The 16,388-nt window shown below is 44.3% G+C and overlaps 1 protein-coding gene across 1 annotated transcript; it reads right to left on the bottom strand.

The window, feature by feature from the left end:
• Positions 1–441: 441 nt before the first annotated feature.
• Positions 442–15,823, bottom strand: TMEM248 (transmembrane protein 248). The gene is made up of 7 exons (XM_032201024.1): positions 15,617–15,823; positions 6,339–6,513; positions 5,361–5,646; positions 4,162–4,312; positions 3,206–3,389; positions 2,610–2,753; positions 442–1,848 (listed from the first exon to the last, which is right to left on the bottom strand). The coding sequence occupies exons 2-7, from the start codon at positions 6,495–6,497 to the stop codon at positions 1,828–1,830; spliced, it is 945 nt and encodes a 314-aa protein (XP_032056915.1). The 5' UTR covers positions 6,498–6,513; positions 15,617–15,823; the 3' UTR covers positions 442–1,827.
• Between the last annotated feature and the right edge of the window lie 565 nt (positions 15,824–16,388).

Genomic DNA, 16,388 nt, shown 5'->3' with positions numbered 1-16,388 from the left:
CAGGGCAAGGGAGGTGATTGTCCCCCCTCTACCCCACCTGCAGTACTGCATTCAGCTCTGGGGGCCCCAATGTAAGGACTTGGAGCTGTTGGGACAACTCCAGAGGACAGCCACAAAGATCAAAGGGCTGGAGCACTTCTGTGAAGACAGGTTGAGACAGTTGGGGTTGTTCAGCCTGGAGAAGAGAAGGGAGACCTTCTAGTGGCCTTCCAGTACTTAAAAGGGGCCTGCAAGAAAGTTGGAGAGGGTCTATTTATAAGGTCTTGTAGTGATAGGACAAGAAGTAATGGCTTTAAACTGAAAGAAGGTAGATTTAGATTAGATATAAGGAAGAACCTCTTCACTAGGAGGGTGGTGAGGCACTGGAACAGGTTGCCCAGAGAAGTTGTGGGTGCCCAACAGGGCTTTGAGCAACCTGGTCTAGTGGAAGGTGTCCCTGCCCATGGCAGGAGGGTTGGAACTAGATGATCCTTAAGGTTCCTTCCAACCCACCCCGTTCTATGGTTCTACAAAGACAAGATGAAAGGTCAATTAAGGCAATCAGTGAGATTTTAAAAGCAGTGGTGGAAGTGTCTGCAGGAAAATCCAGACTCCTGAAAATTAAGGAGGTTACCAAATAACAAGCTGGAAAGAAACAGCAAAAGCCAGAATGAGAAAGGGAAAAATGCACATCACAAAAACTCCTCTGATTTAAGAATGGACACAGAGAACAGTATGAATTTTACTGTGTGGTCTCTCTGACCTTAATCGCAACAGTACTAGTTCACTCCTCATCATCTTCCCCCGAGTGCACAGCATTAAATTGAAATTGGACTAAGCTAATAAAGTGTCATTTTCAGCTGCCCTTCAGAGATGGATAGAGTCCCAAAGTGAGAGTTGGTAACAGACTATGGGATTTCTTTTTCTTTCATTATTTGCACTTGCCCAAGGCTGTGCAGAGCCCCAACAGACAGTTAATACAATGCATCTTTTAACCAAGTTTCACTTTCTAGAAAAAAATGTTTACAGAAAGCTGCTCTGCAGCGGAGATGCATATTCTGGGTCTGAGGACTGCAGATGGGAGGCTAAGTAGAAAGCTTTCCAGGTAGTCTCTATGCTGACTGATTCTCTGGCATTCAGCAGGCCAAATGGAAAAAAAATAATCAAACTTAGCAGTTTTCAATAAGAAAGATTTTAAAATGGGACTTCACTTCTTAAGTTTTTACTATGAATAAAAGCACAAGTTTGTCCTAAATACAGCACTATTAAAATGTGTATATGTATTTCTTTTTTTCAAAAAAAATATCTAAAAATGTTCATATCTTTTCTTGCAAGCAAGGAGCAAATGGAAGAAGGTATCAGGCCACACAAATACACATTTAATTCATGTAGTAGGTTGGTGGCTCTGGAAATGCAGTATTATATCAAAGGTGCATACTGTTTCAAACACACTGTACATATCATTGGGCAAAAAACAAAGATTCATTGTTTTGTTTGAGACATTTGCAAAGGCATCTTAACCTGCCCAGATGCAGCTAGACAAAAATATCTTGCTCTGACTATATGTAGCCATATCACTAAACATATCTACACAAACATTCGGCTATGTCCACAGGTAAAGACTGAAAGTTTCTGGCCGCACTACAATGCGGAACAAGTGCATCATCTGACCTATTCTGAATATACTTTTATAAATATGTACAAATCAATTACAGGCACTTGAAATGTCTTTGGTTGGAATAAACCAACATTGCAAGATAATGTATTCACAGAGTGTTAAGACCCATTCTGGGTTCAGCAGGCAATGATTACGGTTCTCAGTCATTCTCAGTAAAAGAAGAGGATGGATTATGCTTCTGACAAAACAACCTAAACAAAAGAAAAAGAAAACATTTAATTAAAGCCAAATTCCTAATCCCATAACAGTGATATTACTTATCTCCATGCAGCTGGCATATCTGTCCTTGCCTTTTTCGAAGAACCTTGGAAGTCTAACTTGGAAAGGAAATCAAAGCAAGTCTGAAGGTATTTTGTTCTTAGCATAATCAATTTAAAAACAATACAAAACAGAACAGCTTATGTTACAAAAAATCATTAAGATCAAAGGGTGCCAACATTCATTTCCTACTTCACAATAAATATATTCATATTTAATCCTTCAAGCAAAGTCCGTGTCTCCAATGCATACTGAATAATGACTGTTTCAATACCTTTGTGATTGTTTTTTGTAATTCTAATGGCTGCTAATCAGAATTATGTATCATGTTTTATTCAAAATTTTCAGTCTGTTGCGATGAAAGGTAAATAAAACCATTCGGTGCTATCTAATCAATGCTTCATACAAAATAGTGAGAATAACAACAGAAGTGTGGCAGAAGAGCTGCATTATAGCACTTCCTGAACTGCAATAATCCACTTCTGGAGGAGAGAAATCTAACTGAGGACCTACACAGCACATATATATATTTTGTAGAACCCTTCTTTACTGTACACGATAAAACACCCACATCTCTTTGAAAAAGAATTAAGCCTACATTTCAAGAGATAAGAACTAGTCTGTACTATGTAAAAAAAAGAGGCTTGCTATGTTTTCTTAACAGAGTCAATATTTTGTTATTACTCAAACTCACCTTTTCAGAGCAGAATTCTGTATTGCTTTGCCTCAGTTTGCTTGGTCTGCCTTTAATAACTGCATAGCAGAACATTGTAATCACCATCACAAAAAGAAAGTAACTGGTATGCATGAGATGCAGGTTTATTAGAGAGCGATCATCCTGCACAGAAAATTAAAACCATTTACTGACAATGCACCAATAGTTGACACTTAATATTAGAGCAATAATTACCAGTTCAGCACAGAAATTACTTCATGAATCAACTTTCTCCCCTATTAAAAGATGGCATAGTAATGAAAGGGATTCTTAATTGTGGCACAAAAAGAGCTAAAATGCTCCTCATGTTAAAACTCTGTGCGAGAGATTTCCCATATACAAGAACTACCTTTTGTCAAATGATTTCAGAATATAAAGCTTGGTTATTAAAAACTGTGAGGGCCATAGAGATTACATGAACACCATTGTGCCCACCAGTGATGAAGCATATTCAACTCTGTTTCAGCCCCTGTGCTGAATATAATTAAAAAGCACTAAATCTGACTATTTTGGGACCCATATTCAGTTAAACCACATTCATTCAACATAACGTGTAAAAACACCGGGGCACTTACATCTGGAACTATAACAGTTAGTTTGGGATTTAAAGCGTGGTACACTTTTCCAATTGCTCCCTTGTAACACCAGAAAGGGTTATAATCTTGTGCATATTTTGTATTAGAGTCCCTTGCTGTGGTAAAGATCTTGTACCAAAGTGTGGCATTGCTGTACGTTTCAGGAACGCAATGTGGTGGCTGACTGCAGAAAAACAGAAATAATTAGCACCTTAATTGCCATTCTCCACATTCAGTAAGGTTAACTTTCAGAACCGAGTCAGGCCCAGTCTCCTCAACAGCAGTATAAAACACAGTTTCACAAAACAGCAAAAAAAAAGTCTTCACCAAAACACTGTATAAAAAACATGATTTCTATATGAACATTAAAATTTAACTGAATTTTGTTGCAGTAAGTCAACACCCCACGGCTTAATTAGAAAAATACTGGTTTTCATATGGCTTCATACAGTCCTGGGAACCTGTCTGATGGTTCTCCAGAGTATACTGAATAGTGTCAGGGAGTCTGGAGGAGACAAAGGGAAACTATTTTGATGAAAGGTCTGCACCTGCTGGGTTTGGTAGCAAAGCAATGTTCAGCTTATGCTCATCTCTAGGCAGGGAAGAGGATAAGATCCTCAGAGTCAAGTCTTAGCTCTCATACAAGGTAGTGAAACTAAATTATAGGGTATCTTTCTTAAATATTCACTGATCCCATAGTTCCTACTGAAGTTTAAATCACAGGCTGCATGCTGAAAGGCAGGCATGCCTAGAGACAAAACATTCACAGAAAAATCTAGCCTTGCTAAAAGACAGCAGAAGTCTCAAGACAGACAGGGTTTTATGGCAGGGGAAGGAAAGCAGGTACACGATATCCAGTCAACAACAACATTCATCAGATGTGACAACCTCAGAGAAGCAGCTGAGAAATTAATCACCCAACAACCAGTCTATGAAAGAGTTTAAAATGCACTTACACTGTGACAGGAAACACGTTGCTGGCTGCTGTCACAGTCATGCAGGTTGTGAATACGACCTGCTCGCAGTGACCATGAAGAACGCAGTCATCTGAATTCCAGGCAGTCGGCAGGGTGAACGTAATGTTTATCTCCTCATGGGATTCTCTGCCTTTGAGAAAGAGAGGAGGAAAGAAGAAAAGCTGTTTTCCAATCACAAAAGTAGCCGAGCAACAATCGCTAGGATAAGGAAAGCGTGCAATTGATTAAGAAGGCAACATTACCCTGGATCTGTACCTTTGAAGTCACCCAGCATCTTTATTATCAACAGAGAAAGCAGAAAAAGTTTAAAAAACAACAAAAAGCACCAGAAAATTTTGAGAATAACAACTGCTGGTCCTTCTAATCTCTCCTGCCCCCAAAAGAAGTGGGATTGATCATCAGGCTCCTTTCAGAAACAAATACCTCCCTATTTATAAATGAATTCATGCATGTTCTGAGAATTTTATTAGAAAGTACAATCACACTTCTTTAGCCTTTCTCCTGCCAAAGACGTTGTTGAACATCTGCTTTTTTTGAAGCTCACATTTCAAATTGGAGATATTTGTGCAGATGAAAAGGTGCTAGCAGATACTGAACTGCAGATTAAGTAGTCTACACTAAATCCACATGGACATATTCATACTGAAAATAAATCCAGGCTACTTGAAACAGAACCTGCATTTGATAGCACGCAAAGCAGTAACAAAATAATAATATAAAATACAAGAACACAGATTTACAGCTATGGCAAATGTCTCCTTACAGATCTCTGAGGTTCAAGACACCTTCAGACATGATTATAAAATGCAACCCTGGCTAAAAGCTAAAATTCCACAAGCTTCTATTATTAACAATCTAATCTCATGTCAAAACTGTCAGGGCAGCCAAATAAGAGGTCTTCATTCCACAGAAATTTAAATCATTTTATTTGTTGCTGTTTTCAGTATTAAAATTTATGTATGCATTTTAACTAAACTTTGTATTTTTTAGGCAATACACTACTTGATCTCTAAAGTACATACGTTAATGCCTTCAAAATGTGAGCAAGTGAAGGGCTCTGTACAGGACTCCACTCACAATAAATCTGCTCTAAGCAAAAGATTCATCTCACCAATAATAAAGTTTTCATTTGAATCTGTAGCTGTCATTCAAATTTATAAAAGTCAAGTCCCGCATACCTGAGAGTCCGATTTGGTGTCCAAAAATTGTGGAACTTAGATGTGTGACGTTGCGGGAATATCCGCCAAATGGTCTGAGTGGGTCCAGCGTCAAAGTGATTGTAACAGAGATGTTTATAGGACCAGAGTCCTCAAGAGTCTGTGGAGACTGTGTAGAAGATCTCGCCTGGCCGCTGGTCACGGTACTTTCTGGAGTTGTGGTATCATTGATGAGATGCTTTAGGGTTTCATTCTCAGATATACAGAAGTCCAAATCGTTAAACCTCAGGAGGAAAGTATTCCAGTCCTTCAAACAAACGCAACGATTTAGAGCAGATTAGCACGTTAACTTCTGTTGCCACTTGCCTACAGCAGCACAGACCTTGCTACGTACTATCCTGCCTGCAGTTTCAAGCCATTTAACGTAAATTACATGGCTCACGAAGCAAGCACAAACACCACCATGGCTATCTCAACAATGGGACAAGTTGTTTACAAAAGTCTGAAGTGTTCAATCCCAGCCACTGCCTGACCGCTGCTGGGCACAGCAGAAGAATACCCTTCTTGAAACTCCAGAAATATACTGGTTTGGTCCACCCTCACTGCGCGCAGGGTACGAGCAGTTTCCACCAAGGTTTTCCTCCTTACAGCATTGTAACGCTAGGTAAGAACAGGATTTTCACAAACAACCTAGCTGACATCATGGAATAATAATAAAAACTAACAAAAAAAAAAAAAAAGGCTCCTAGCCACGGCAGGGAAAATCCAAGTCAGATGATTTGGCCTCACCCTTAAACTAAAATAAGACTATTCACACATTCACACCAACAGTCACTTTTCCTGTAAAATCAGTGGCAAGTCTGCTGAAAACAATCTCCCATAAGACTCTTGCACCGCCATAAAAAGGTTTTCAGGAGGGAAAAAGGAACTCATTAGCTTTGTGCATGTATTTCAAATCAGTATTCCCACTGTTCAACCTGGGAACTTCTTGTACCGTACCTCTGTCATCTCTGGTGACTTGATCTCCTTGATTTTAAAGAAATAGCCCAGTGTCAGAAAAGCTATTGCCATAGCGCTTACGCTGATCATAAAGACCACAAGCGGAGGTCGGCTGCTGACGTAAACCTTCAGGTTCTCCAACAGGTTTATGTTGAACATTATTCTGATTGTTCACCTGCAAAGAAAGAACATTAGAGCAGAGTGACTGGGCCGTGTGCTGCGGGGTGGGGGTGGTCGATCACAAAAGAGAGAAGTTTGACACTAAAAAAAAATGAAATCATATGCGAAAATGAGATTCAATTATACAGCCCTGTGCTGGTCGTTGAACACAGGCTCAGTACGCCTCAAATAAAGCACAAATCAAAACACGCTCGACTTCACCTCCTCAGCTCCAAAGATCACTAACAGACTCTAAGCAGCGCAGACAACCTCTAGCACAGCCCAATATCGCTGATGAGCAATAATACCAGCCCTTCTCCTTCCCCACTTTCCTAGGCAGAATAGGCTCTGTGACTAATTCCAGCAATATTTGGACGCCTCGAATTGCAGTGCAAATGGAGCTGCAATGCAGCCTACAAAGCGAACTCTACATCTCTGCATATACGATCAAAACCAAGGCTGAAGCCTGAAAACATCACTCTCCCCATCCTTAGCCCCAAATGGGATCCAAGAAGCAGCCTAGGGGCATTTTGGACTTCTGCACCAAGAATCCTGTTGTCAGAAACACCCAATAACAGCACGAGTGGGGAGGAGAAAGCAGCTCCTTTCTTTCTCCAATTTGTGCAGCAGCTAGAGAACTTTTACTGCAGTCTGTAAACAAAAGAGAGGACTCAACATATGCTGAGGAAACGTACAGAATCAGTGCTTTTTATCCAAAAAGAGTAGTATTTAGTCTGATTCTTCTAATTGATTTTCCATTTTCATGGCAGGAAGTCTTAAGCTAAGTTCACTGTATCAGCTTCCCCATCTCCTAGTCAAAAGCAAACATTCAAGTGTTAAAGTGCAGCCTTGCAGCACCTCGTTCAGCAGCTCTGCAAGGAGAAAACACAAAGAAAACTTTTTACCTTTGTCTTACCTACAATCCCGTTGACAAGGCTTTTAACCCCATCTGTAACAGGACAGAAACAGGTCCTAGCTACATGCTGCTCAGCCTCAAAACCCAAAGGAAATGGCAAGCTCCAGGACCAGTATCTACAGGATGTGGCACTGCAGTGGTTAATGTTTGAGCACTCATACTGATCTGATAACCCTTAATTAAGTCAGGGACTCTGCTCCCTGCAGGTCTGTGCGATTCTCATGGACTCTTATTAGAAGCACATGCCATTTACCTCCCAGCTGCAGCGCGGCCCAAGCCCCGGTAAGCCCACGGGTGCAGGAGGAGCGCAAGCCGTGATCTGATCTACTGATCCAGAAGGGAAGGGGAGAAGGGAACAGGACAAGCTTGCAAGTTGTTGTTTTTTCAGATCCCGCAATGTACATCGATCGCAACTTTTGCATACTCAGTATTTTACTGGCAGAAATGCTTCGGTTATTCTTGACAGAAGCAATACCAACTAAAGCTGCAAAACAGCTCCAGAGAAGAGAAATTTGGGTCCAGAGGAGAGACCTGAAGCCCTGGGGCAGCAGCAAGACATGGAGCTGTGTGTGCCAGCTCTCCTGGACTCTCCCCACACACCTACTTGCTGTCCTTGATGAGACGGGGCTCGCTCCAGAGCACAAGATTGTGTCTTGCGTTTACTTTTTTGTTCTATCAACCAATTTCCATCCACTCTGCAAAGACCAGAAAAGCCAGGAGCTTGTTATCAGCAAAAGCTGATAAAACTGCAAACACCCCCTGCCAAAAGTACGCAGCGAGTCCGAGCGTGAGAAGCACGGTGCCGAGACAGCAGAGAGAAGGAGAAGAGGGGAAAGAGAAGGAGAGAGGTGGTGAGACGAACATGCACCTTACCAGAACTTCTGTCTGCCCAAGAGCAGCCGTAGTACGGCCAAACAAGCCTGCGACGGTGTCAGGAGAGGGCAGGAGAGAGAGGGGAAAGGAGAACCGGTGCCAGTCAGGACCATGCTGGTTTGTTCTCTGCGCCCTGCCTCCTGTCTGGTCACTGGCAGCAAATTTTTTAAACGAGCCCTCGTTAAAAACCCCGAACGCTCCAGCTAAAAACATCAGAGACACATGTTGAGATGGAAATAGATCAAAAGATAACCCAAAAGCAGAGCCGTATGCAGCGTTCCCTTCTGGATTTCCTTGTGAAAATAACAACACAGATGCAGGCTTTATTAGAGCATTTAATCAAAGCTGAACGTCACCCAGAGCATATACAGGTCTGCGAGCCCTTTTTAAAGGGGCTTCCAACAGTTCCATTAGCGCTCTTGTTTACCACAGGGCCTAAAACCAGCCATAAAGCTCGATGTGCTGAGAAGCACGCGTACGAAAAATATTTGGGCTAATATTTTTACATAAGAGATCACCAGCTTTAAAGTGCCGGGTGCTTAATATGCTCCCATAAGTCACCAGCTTTGAAAGCAATTAGAAAATGCTATAAGCTGCAATTTCCGAAGCGTAACATGCCTTTTGAGCGTTCGTGAGAGAAAAGGGAATGACTGTGGATTTAATACCAGAGCTGACATGAAAACAGCAATTGGACATGGCTAGCGCAAACCAGAAGGAAGAGGAGTATTTCCAAGCTGCTGCCTGGAGAGCTGCCGATTTTATAGGGAACAAAGTGCTCAAACAGCATTAATTATCAAAGAACTCATGAAACGGCTCAGGGCACGTAAAACGTATATTCCTGTGACATTTTAGGGGGCTGGTTAATGGTCCACACCCTCACACTCCTCCCTTCTGCTAAGGCCTGTCAGGAATATACCACGATCGCTTTTCCTCTACCAGCTCTCCTCGTAACTCACAGCTTGCTCTGTGTAAATGAATAACCTACAGGGTACCATTGGAACTTTTATTTCTCTTTCACACAGTTAAGAAAAGAAACGGAATGCTATTACCTCCTGGCAGGTCAGGGAAACAAGATCGGGTTTCTCTTTTTAGCTAAATCAGTAATCTAGAAAAGAGGCCCTAATAGCTGCTGTCTGCCTCGCTCCACGCTGCCCAAGCCTTTTAATGCTTGCGCTATAAAAATATCCACGACCAACCTAACAAGTGCCTGGAGTACAAGAGGAGGAAGGAGAAATGCCAGCTTGGAACAGTGGCTCCAGCTCCAACGTAGCTGCCTGGTGCTGAGGTGTACGCGTCGGGAGGACACGGGCAGTTCTGGCTGACGGTGCTCATCTGGAAACACAGGACAAGAGCTGCAGAGGTGGCGTGCTTTTAGATCCCTGCAAAACCTGGGATGGTCTGGTACGGAATTAAAAAGATGAAGATGGTGAAGGATGGGAATAGCAGTTAGTGTGTCAGAGTCCCAGGCAAACACAGGCTTGTTTAACCATATAAAAATAAGGAGAAAGTCATCTGTTCTGCAATCTGGGGGAGTTTTCCACCACGATGGCTCAAGAATGAATACAGCAGCCTCAGGAAAGCAACACTATCAGCTGTTCCTGCCTCGTGTGTGACAGGGGATGAAGAAAAGGTAACTTCTGAAACGGAGCTGTGAGGTTTTCGAGAATAAATTACAAATCAGGAAAATCTTGAAGTCTATTGCAAAGAGCAAAAGGTCGATGAAATGAGTCACAGCAGAAGTATTAAATTCTCTTCTCGGGGCTTAATATCAAAGGAGCTGAATTCATAACAACATCAACAAAAAACATGGTGTACTAACGCAGGTATTAAAAATAAAATTGCAGTTGCCAAAAGGAAAAACTAAACATGATTTTCCAAGAGATTAAAGTAAACATACAACGTAATTTTTATGTCTCTTGCCAAAATGTTGCTATCTTTCCACCAGAAACCTTAAAATCGAGTGATTTCTGTAAAAATATTTCCCCTTCTTTTTACACATACAAGATAGTCGCAGTCCACAGAAGAAAAATATTTGGGGGGCTGAATATTTAAAGCAGCAACAACAAAAACCAACACTGAAATGCCTGAAGGAAGAAAAGGGTGGCTGGAAGAGAAGGGGTGCAGGCTGGAGCTGACCCATCCCTACAGCACTGCATTGAGACCTCGCATCTTTCCCAAGCTGCATCTTCCTGCACTTCTGAGCATTTTGTCTTCCTTGCGTGCAGTTCCGTGTATTTTTATTAGCAATTACGTTTTCAAAGACACCTCACGCTACCAGTAGCACAATGGGGGTTAGGAAATGGGTCACATCAGGGTTAACCTAAATGAAAATAACATTGCATGCCAGGAAAACGCTCCAACACAAACCAATCGAACTGTGATTTTCCTAGCAAATCACCCGTAAGTAACACGCAAACAAAGCCATGGTGTTGATCTCAAACTAAAGCGCCTCTCATTTAAAAGCAGGAAACTGTAGCGGGTACTAAAGATATCCTTAATTAAATATGGCTTTCTTCTCAAGGAACAGAATGTGATCTCTACCACCTAAACCGCCAAAAATAGTAAATACACACATGTAAGTACACTGAAAAATGGTAAAGCAAAATAGATCACAGATGTGTTACCTGTGAAGCTGCCTATTAAAGTTCAGAGTATTCAAAGTGCTCTGTCAAAGCCTTAAAAACATTCTCATTAAGTGGTCTTCTAATCTCTAATCTGGTATCACCAAGCTATCAAACAGAACTGGCAAAAGGAACCTCAGCTGATCCGACAAGTGGAAATCAGGCCTCCACTGGCTCTCACGGCAACACCAGTTATCATCTCCCACTTTCTGAACAGGTAAAAATCTCACACATTTTAAAAAGGGAAAAAAAAAAATCAGGGTAAAACTTAAAATTAAGAAGTGTCTAACCTCGCCAGGAGGCTGCCCCTTTGTGCCCTGAAATGAACTACCCACTGCTACTACGCACTCTATCAGCAACTTTCACAGGCAGCTTCTTCCAGGAGTTGGGGACAGCTAATCGATGGATTTCCATCTCTGTTGGAATTTCACAATACACTATTTTTAACATAAAATATGCAGTTGGGAGAAAGAAAGCTTTCCCACTAACTCCATAGGAAAAGTTACTTTTCCATACTGATATCTATGGGGAAAAAAAAGAGGTGTCAGCAAATGCAGCTGCTTTAATTCATCTTTCGGGAACCATAACGAGATGCTGCAGGATGCAATCGCACAGCCCCAGATCTCTGCCAGCAGCAGAGGGCACGCAGGGCTAACTCCTGAGGGATGCCAAAATCTCTACCTTGGGATTGAGAGGAATCCTCCAGGGCAGAGCACTTTTACCAGCCAGCTGATCCTCTTCCCCTTCGCCTGTCCTCCAGCGTTACAAAACTAAACGAAGAGACTCATAGTAACTGCCATCAGTCGTCTCAAAGTAGAAAAGCAGCGAGCAAGGCTTGTGGAGGAAGAAAAAAAGTTGACAAAAACATCCCCTAGGATCCTTCAACCCCTGCAGCCAAAATATCACAAGGCACCCAGGCAGAGGTGTGGAGGCCCCCCTGCCTTCAGGGCTGTGCGAGAAATGGAGATGTTGAATCAGCTCAGGCCAGTCCGTGGCTCATTCTCTGACCTATTTCATCCTACAAATATGTTTACTGATTAAAAGCAAACAAACGCTTGCCTAGAGTCTGGAAACAGAAAGCACCGAGCACTGTTTCTCGTGAGAAGAAAACAGCCCGGTCCTCTGCCCACACGAAGAGCACAGATGGAAGGCTCTGGACAACACCGAATGAGCCAGAGAGCATCACCTGCTGCAAAGGAGGTTATTTCCTCATATTATCCAATAACAGAGCCATTTGGGAAGCTGATTATTAACAAAAGTGTGAGAGCCCAGGGACTTACTTGCACAAAGTGTTTTTTTTCCACCTCTCGAAACACTTTTCAAAGCATAATTAAATATTTCAACATCCCTGGGAGCTACAAAAACAGCAAACATTTCAGCTCTCCTACCCATAAAACAAAGGCAAGGAAGGGAAGCAATCTGGTCACGCTTCCAGGAAAGCTGAAGGTTGAAATTAATACTGAATTTCACACCCCCAAGCCCCCGTATGTAACTCTTCTCAAAGTCAGAAAGCAGAATCAAAGGTAGACGAGTTAAAAAATAACAAGGAAAATTTTTAGATTGACTTTTACTCAGCCAAATGTCCGTGTATGCGACATTTCCACGTACTGAGCAGCCCTGCCCAACAAACTTGTGTGTTGGAGTTCAAAACGCCTGCGGTGGATTTACCCCAAGCATGCGGCGTGTCGCGTAATGCTCCTGGGAAGGCAAAGGTAATTTTGTAGATCTTAATTTACAATTTCAAGAAATAAATGCCAAAAGAAACATTGCATAAACGCAAACAAGTTCAAAATACTTTTTAAATGCTAAGAGTTAGAAAAGAAGAAGAACCAGAAGAGTAGAGAAGCCAAGAGCCAAGAAATACAAACGATGTGAAGAAAGCCTTTTCTTTCACTAGTTCAATGAACCCTGAATTCTGACCATTGTTAAAAGCAAAAAAAAAAAAAAAAAAAAAAGATTTAAAATACACCCAGCTGCAAAACAAAAGCAAACCTAACCTGTGCTTGAAAACAGACATTTTGTTGCCAAACTGTAAAAAGGCAGCCCTGCTTGCCAAGTGAGGCTGTGTGATGGGAAAAATATGTTTTCATGTGCAAGAGTTCTGGCTTGGGCATCTTTAAAGCCTTCCAACTTTTAGAAGCCAAAGCCATGACTTACAACATGACATATTCTGCATCACACAGGCTGCAGGATAAGACATATGATATATATAAAATATTATACAGCGTCAAAGTCCTTGAGTCTAAAAAAAAAATACAAAAATAAAAAGCTGTTCCAGTTACTGCTCTTCGGCGTGAGAACCTGGGAGAGGAAGGCAAAATGAAAACGATTCCTTTTTCTAGGGGCTGTCCCCTAGAAGCGGATCCTGTACATTTCCACCAGAAAGCAAATTTAGCCCACCACAGCCACGCGGGCGCAGTTTGCCGCAAGGCTTTGCTCAGGAAGTAATGAAAAGTCTCAGTAACAGCTTAATAATCAGACGCTGGTTTAGCAGCCAGTTTAAGGAGGTTAATCGTTGACTTCATTAAGGCTACACATTAAGGAAGGCGGTACGGGATTCTGCAGGGTAAGTACAGAAAAACGCCAGGAAAAGGCGCTTCAGACAGTCTGTAATGAGAACTGTTGTTTGTAATGAGAACTGTAATGAGACAGAGACCCAGACAGATACACAGCTTGAATCACAAGCAGAAAATGAGTGACAAGGGGAGGAAATGGCAGCTTTAGTGGGAATGGCAAAACAGAGCTCTGCGTGTAGAAGGTAACACTGCCAGGGCAAGAGGAGTAGAAAAAGAGCCAGTGGCCACCAGTAAAGGAAAGAACACAAACAGCAGCCGAAACACCTGAAAAACCAGGCACCGGCTGAAAAAGCAGAGACCCAGCAGTAACGTTACCATGCCGGTGTACTTCACACCCCTGGTCAAAAGAAATACAACTTCAATTTGCTTAACCCAAACTCGTGGAGGAACAGTCTCCATTTTCCAGATAGGTAATTACCAAACCTCGACATGCCAGGGCATATGCGAGTTCTCTTATAAAACTAAACCTGGGAGCTCTGACTTCTGGGAACCTACTTTATTGACAGGTCTGCTGGGAACAGTCTGCTCGAAAATAACAGTCCCAACACCTCCATGCCTTTGGCAAGGGGAAATTTGGGGAAAGCAACGAAATTGTGACACCAAGGGTTTTCGGTAATACTTTCTTACGTGCTCGTTTGATAAAGCAGCATTATTTCTACTTTTAAAAAGCACATTTTTTAACAAAAAATAAAGATGATGCTCACAGAAACGCCGCCAGCAAGTGCTTAAGGAGGAAGCTGCACTCCCATGGTACGAAACCCGTCCGGGGGCGATGGAGTCAGCAGCGTCCTGTCTGCTGCCAGGCGCATCCGGCTCACACAAAGGACACCGAGGTCTGGTTGTCACTGCCCTCGGATGCAAGCACTGCTCCGCGCCTTTCTCCTGGCAGAGCACAGAGCCTGTTCTGTGTCATCAGGCGGCGTTTCAAGTCCTTGTCTTTCAAGTGGAAAAGAAGAATCACATTCCTCGGGCCTCGAGCCACTCCTCAGCTCAAGCCACTCCTCAGCTCACAGGAAGGAACAAAGCCACCGAGGCCTTAATCCTCTTTGCTGGGACTCAACCTAGGGTCAAAGAGCGTCAGGGCTCTCGGGCACAATTCGATATTATCTCTGCTCAGTCTGCCAACAGAAGTTGTCCCCCTGTTATGCGGACACCTGCTGACCAGACATTGGATTGCAGCCACCAGCCTCAAGGAGCCCAGGGAAGAGGCACAGCTCCCCAGGTGAACCCAGAGCGGCTCCGCACACCCCACCTGGAAGCAGGAGGCCGGGTGACCGCTGCCTTGACCTTACCTGCTTCTCCAGAGGCATTAATGATTGACCAGAAAAGACGGGCCTGAGGAGGCATTCCCATTTCCCGACCCACCACGCACCATAAAACTCCTCTGAAGCCCAGCGAGGCTGTGGAAAGGAACTCTTAATAATTCATAGCCAGAGCCGAGCTTTGTCGACCAGGATCAACTGTGTAATAACGTGGGCAGAGCTAACTATGCAATTACATTTCCCCAGAGAAGACAAGCCCTTAAAAAACAAACAAAGGGGAATTAAAATAAACAAAAAAGCCCGTGCAGCGATCAGTCCTGTCCCTCGTCAGGCCCCAATGGCTCCCGGGGTGCCCGTGTCTACGGCTAAGATTTACGGCTTAAATTTAACTTGAGGTACCCAGCAGCCATCTCCTTGCCATGGTGCAGCAGGAATTTTATCCTTAAAGAAAAACAACGCCTTTAGGGAAACCAAGAAGAGAACCAAACAGGGATGTGTAGCGAAGAGGAAAAGGCAACGAAGGAAGCCGTTTTGCAACAGAAATACCGGCCGTGCTACCGGAATTACCCCTTCTTACTATTTTTTCCTGGCACAACAGCAAGCACACAAAGCTGGCGCTAAGATCTAATTAAAAATAAACCCTTGGGGTAAGCAATAGAGAAGAATTAGCGATAAAGCACAGGGGGCACGGCACCACAGGACGCCTCCCAGCCCCCCCAGTGCCCGACCCAGGCCGGGGGCAGCCCCCCAACCTCAGCCCCCCCTCCCCGCGGGCTCAGGGTCCCCGGAGGGGCGCAAACAGCCCAGAAAGACCCCGAGGAGGCTTCAGAGGGGACCCCCACGACCCCCCCAGGCCCCGTCCCTGCCTTACCGGCGCCCGGAGGGGTCGGGGTGAGGAAGAAGCGGCCCCCGGGCCGGGCGGGCGGAGGCCCGGAGCTCAGCGGCGGCGGCGGGGCGGGCTCTGCACCATCCTCCTGCCCTGACGGGGGGCTACGGGCCGGGGGAGGCCGCTGCCCGGACACCCGCCTCCTCCTCCTCCTCCTCCTCCTCCTCTTCTTCTTCCTCCTGCTCCTCCTCCTCCTCCTCCTCCTGCCACAGCTTCCGGGGACGCCGCCGTCACCTCTCACCCCCGCCGACGGTGGCGCAGGGGGGACAAGCTTGTGGCGGCGCCGCCACCGCGAGGCCCGGCCCCTTCAGGCCTCCCTCAGCAAGGGGGAGCCCGGCCCGCAGCCCCCCCGAGGGTCGGGGGTCTCCTCCCCGGTCCCCCTCACCTCAGGCCGGCCGGCTTGAGGGTGCTGATGTCTCCCCGCCGCCCCCCAAGGAAGGCGATGTGCCCCCGCTGTTTACGCCCCGCTGTCTGCCTCAGGGTGGTGCGGAGGTCCCCCAGGGAGAATTTTGTCCCGTACAGTCAAAAGAAAGAGTTGGAAAAGGGAAATTTTTATGAGGTCACCGCCGCCACTGGCTCCTGTTTGCCTTAGGTTCCTTAAGGGCGGTGGTGGCGTTTCCTCGCTGCTCGTTGTCCCCCCACCTTGTTCCAAGAAAAAGAATTACACAACCAGTTTAAGGCATCCGCTACCTGCAAGTGTTCAAAACAAAATCCTGAAGCGGTTGACTTGACAGAACAAACCAGAACAGTAACATTT

The sequence above is a fragment of the Aythya fuligula genome, chromosome 20, assembly GCF_009819795.1.
Source record: "Aythya fuligula isolate bAytFul2 chromosome 20, bAytFul2.pri, whole genome shotgun sequence".
Classification (NCBI taxonomy): domain Eukaryota; kingdom Metazoa; phylum Chordata; class Aves; order Anseriformes; family Anatidae; genus Aythya; species Aythya fuligula.
This window is presented reverse-complemented; position numbering and strand designations above follow the sequence as displayed.

Coding starts and splice junctions, on each gene's coding strand:
- TMEM248 (XM_032201024.1), bottom strand. CDS start 6,497: ATGTTCAACATAAACCTGTTGGAGAACCTGAAGGTTTACGTCAGCAGC. Junction 4,313..5,360: donor ACACCAAATCGGACTCTCAG/GTATGCGGGACT, acceptor TCTTTCTCAAAG/GCAGAGAATCCCATGAGGAG. Junction 2,754..3,205: donor TAACTGTTATAGTTCCAGAT/GTAAGTGCCCCG, acceptor TTTTCTGTGCAG/GATGATCGCTCTCTAATAAA.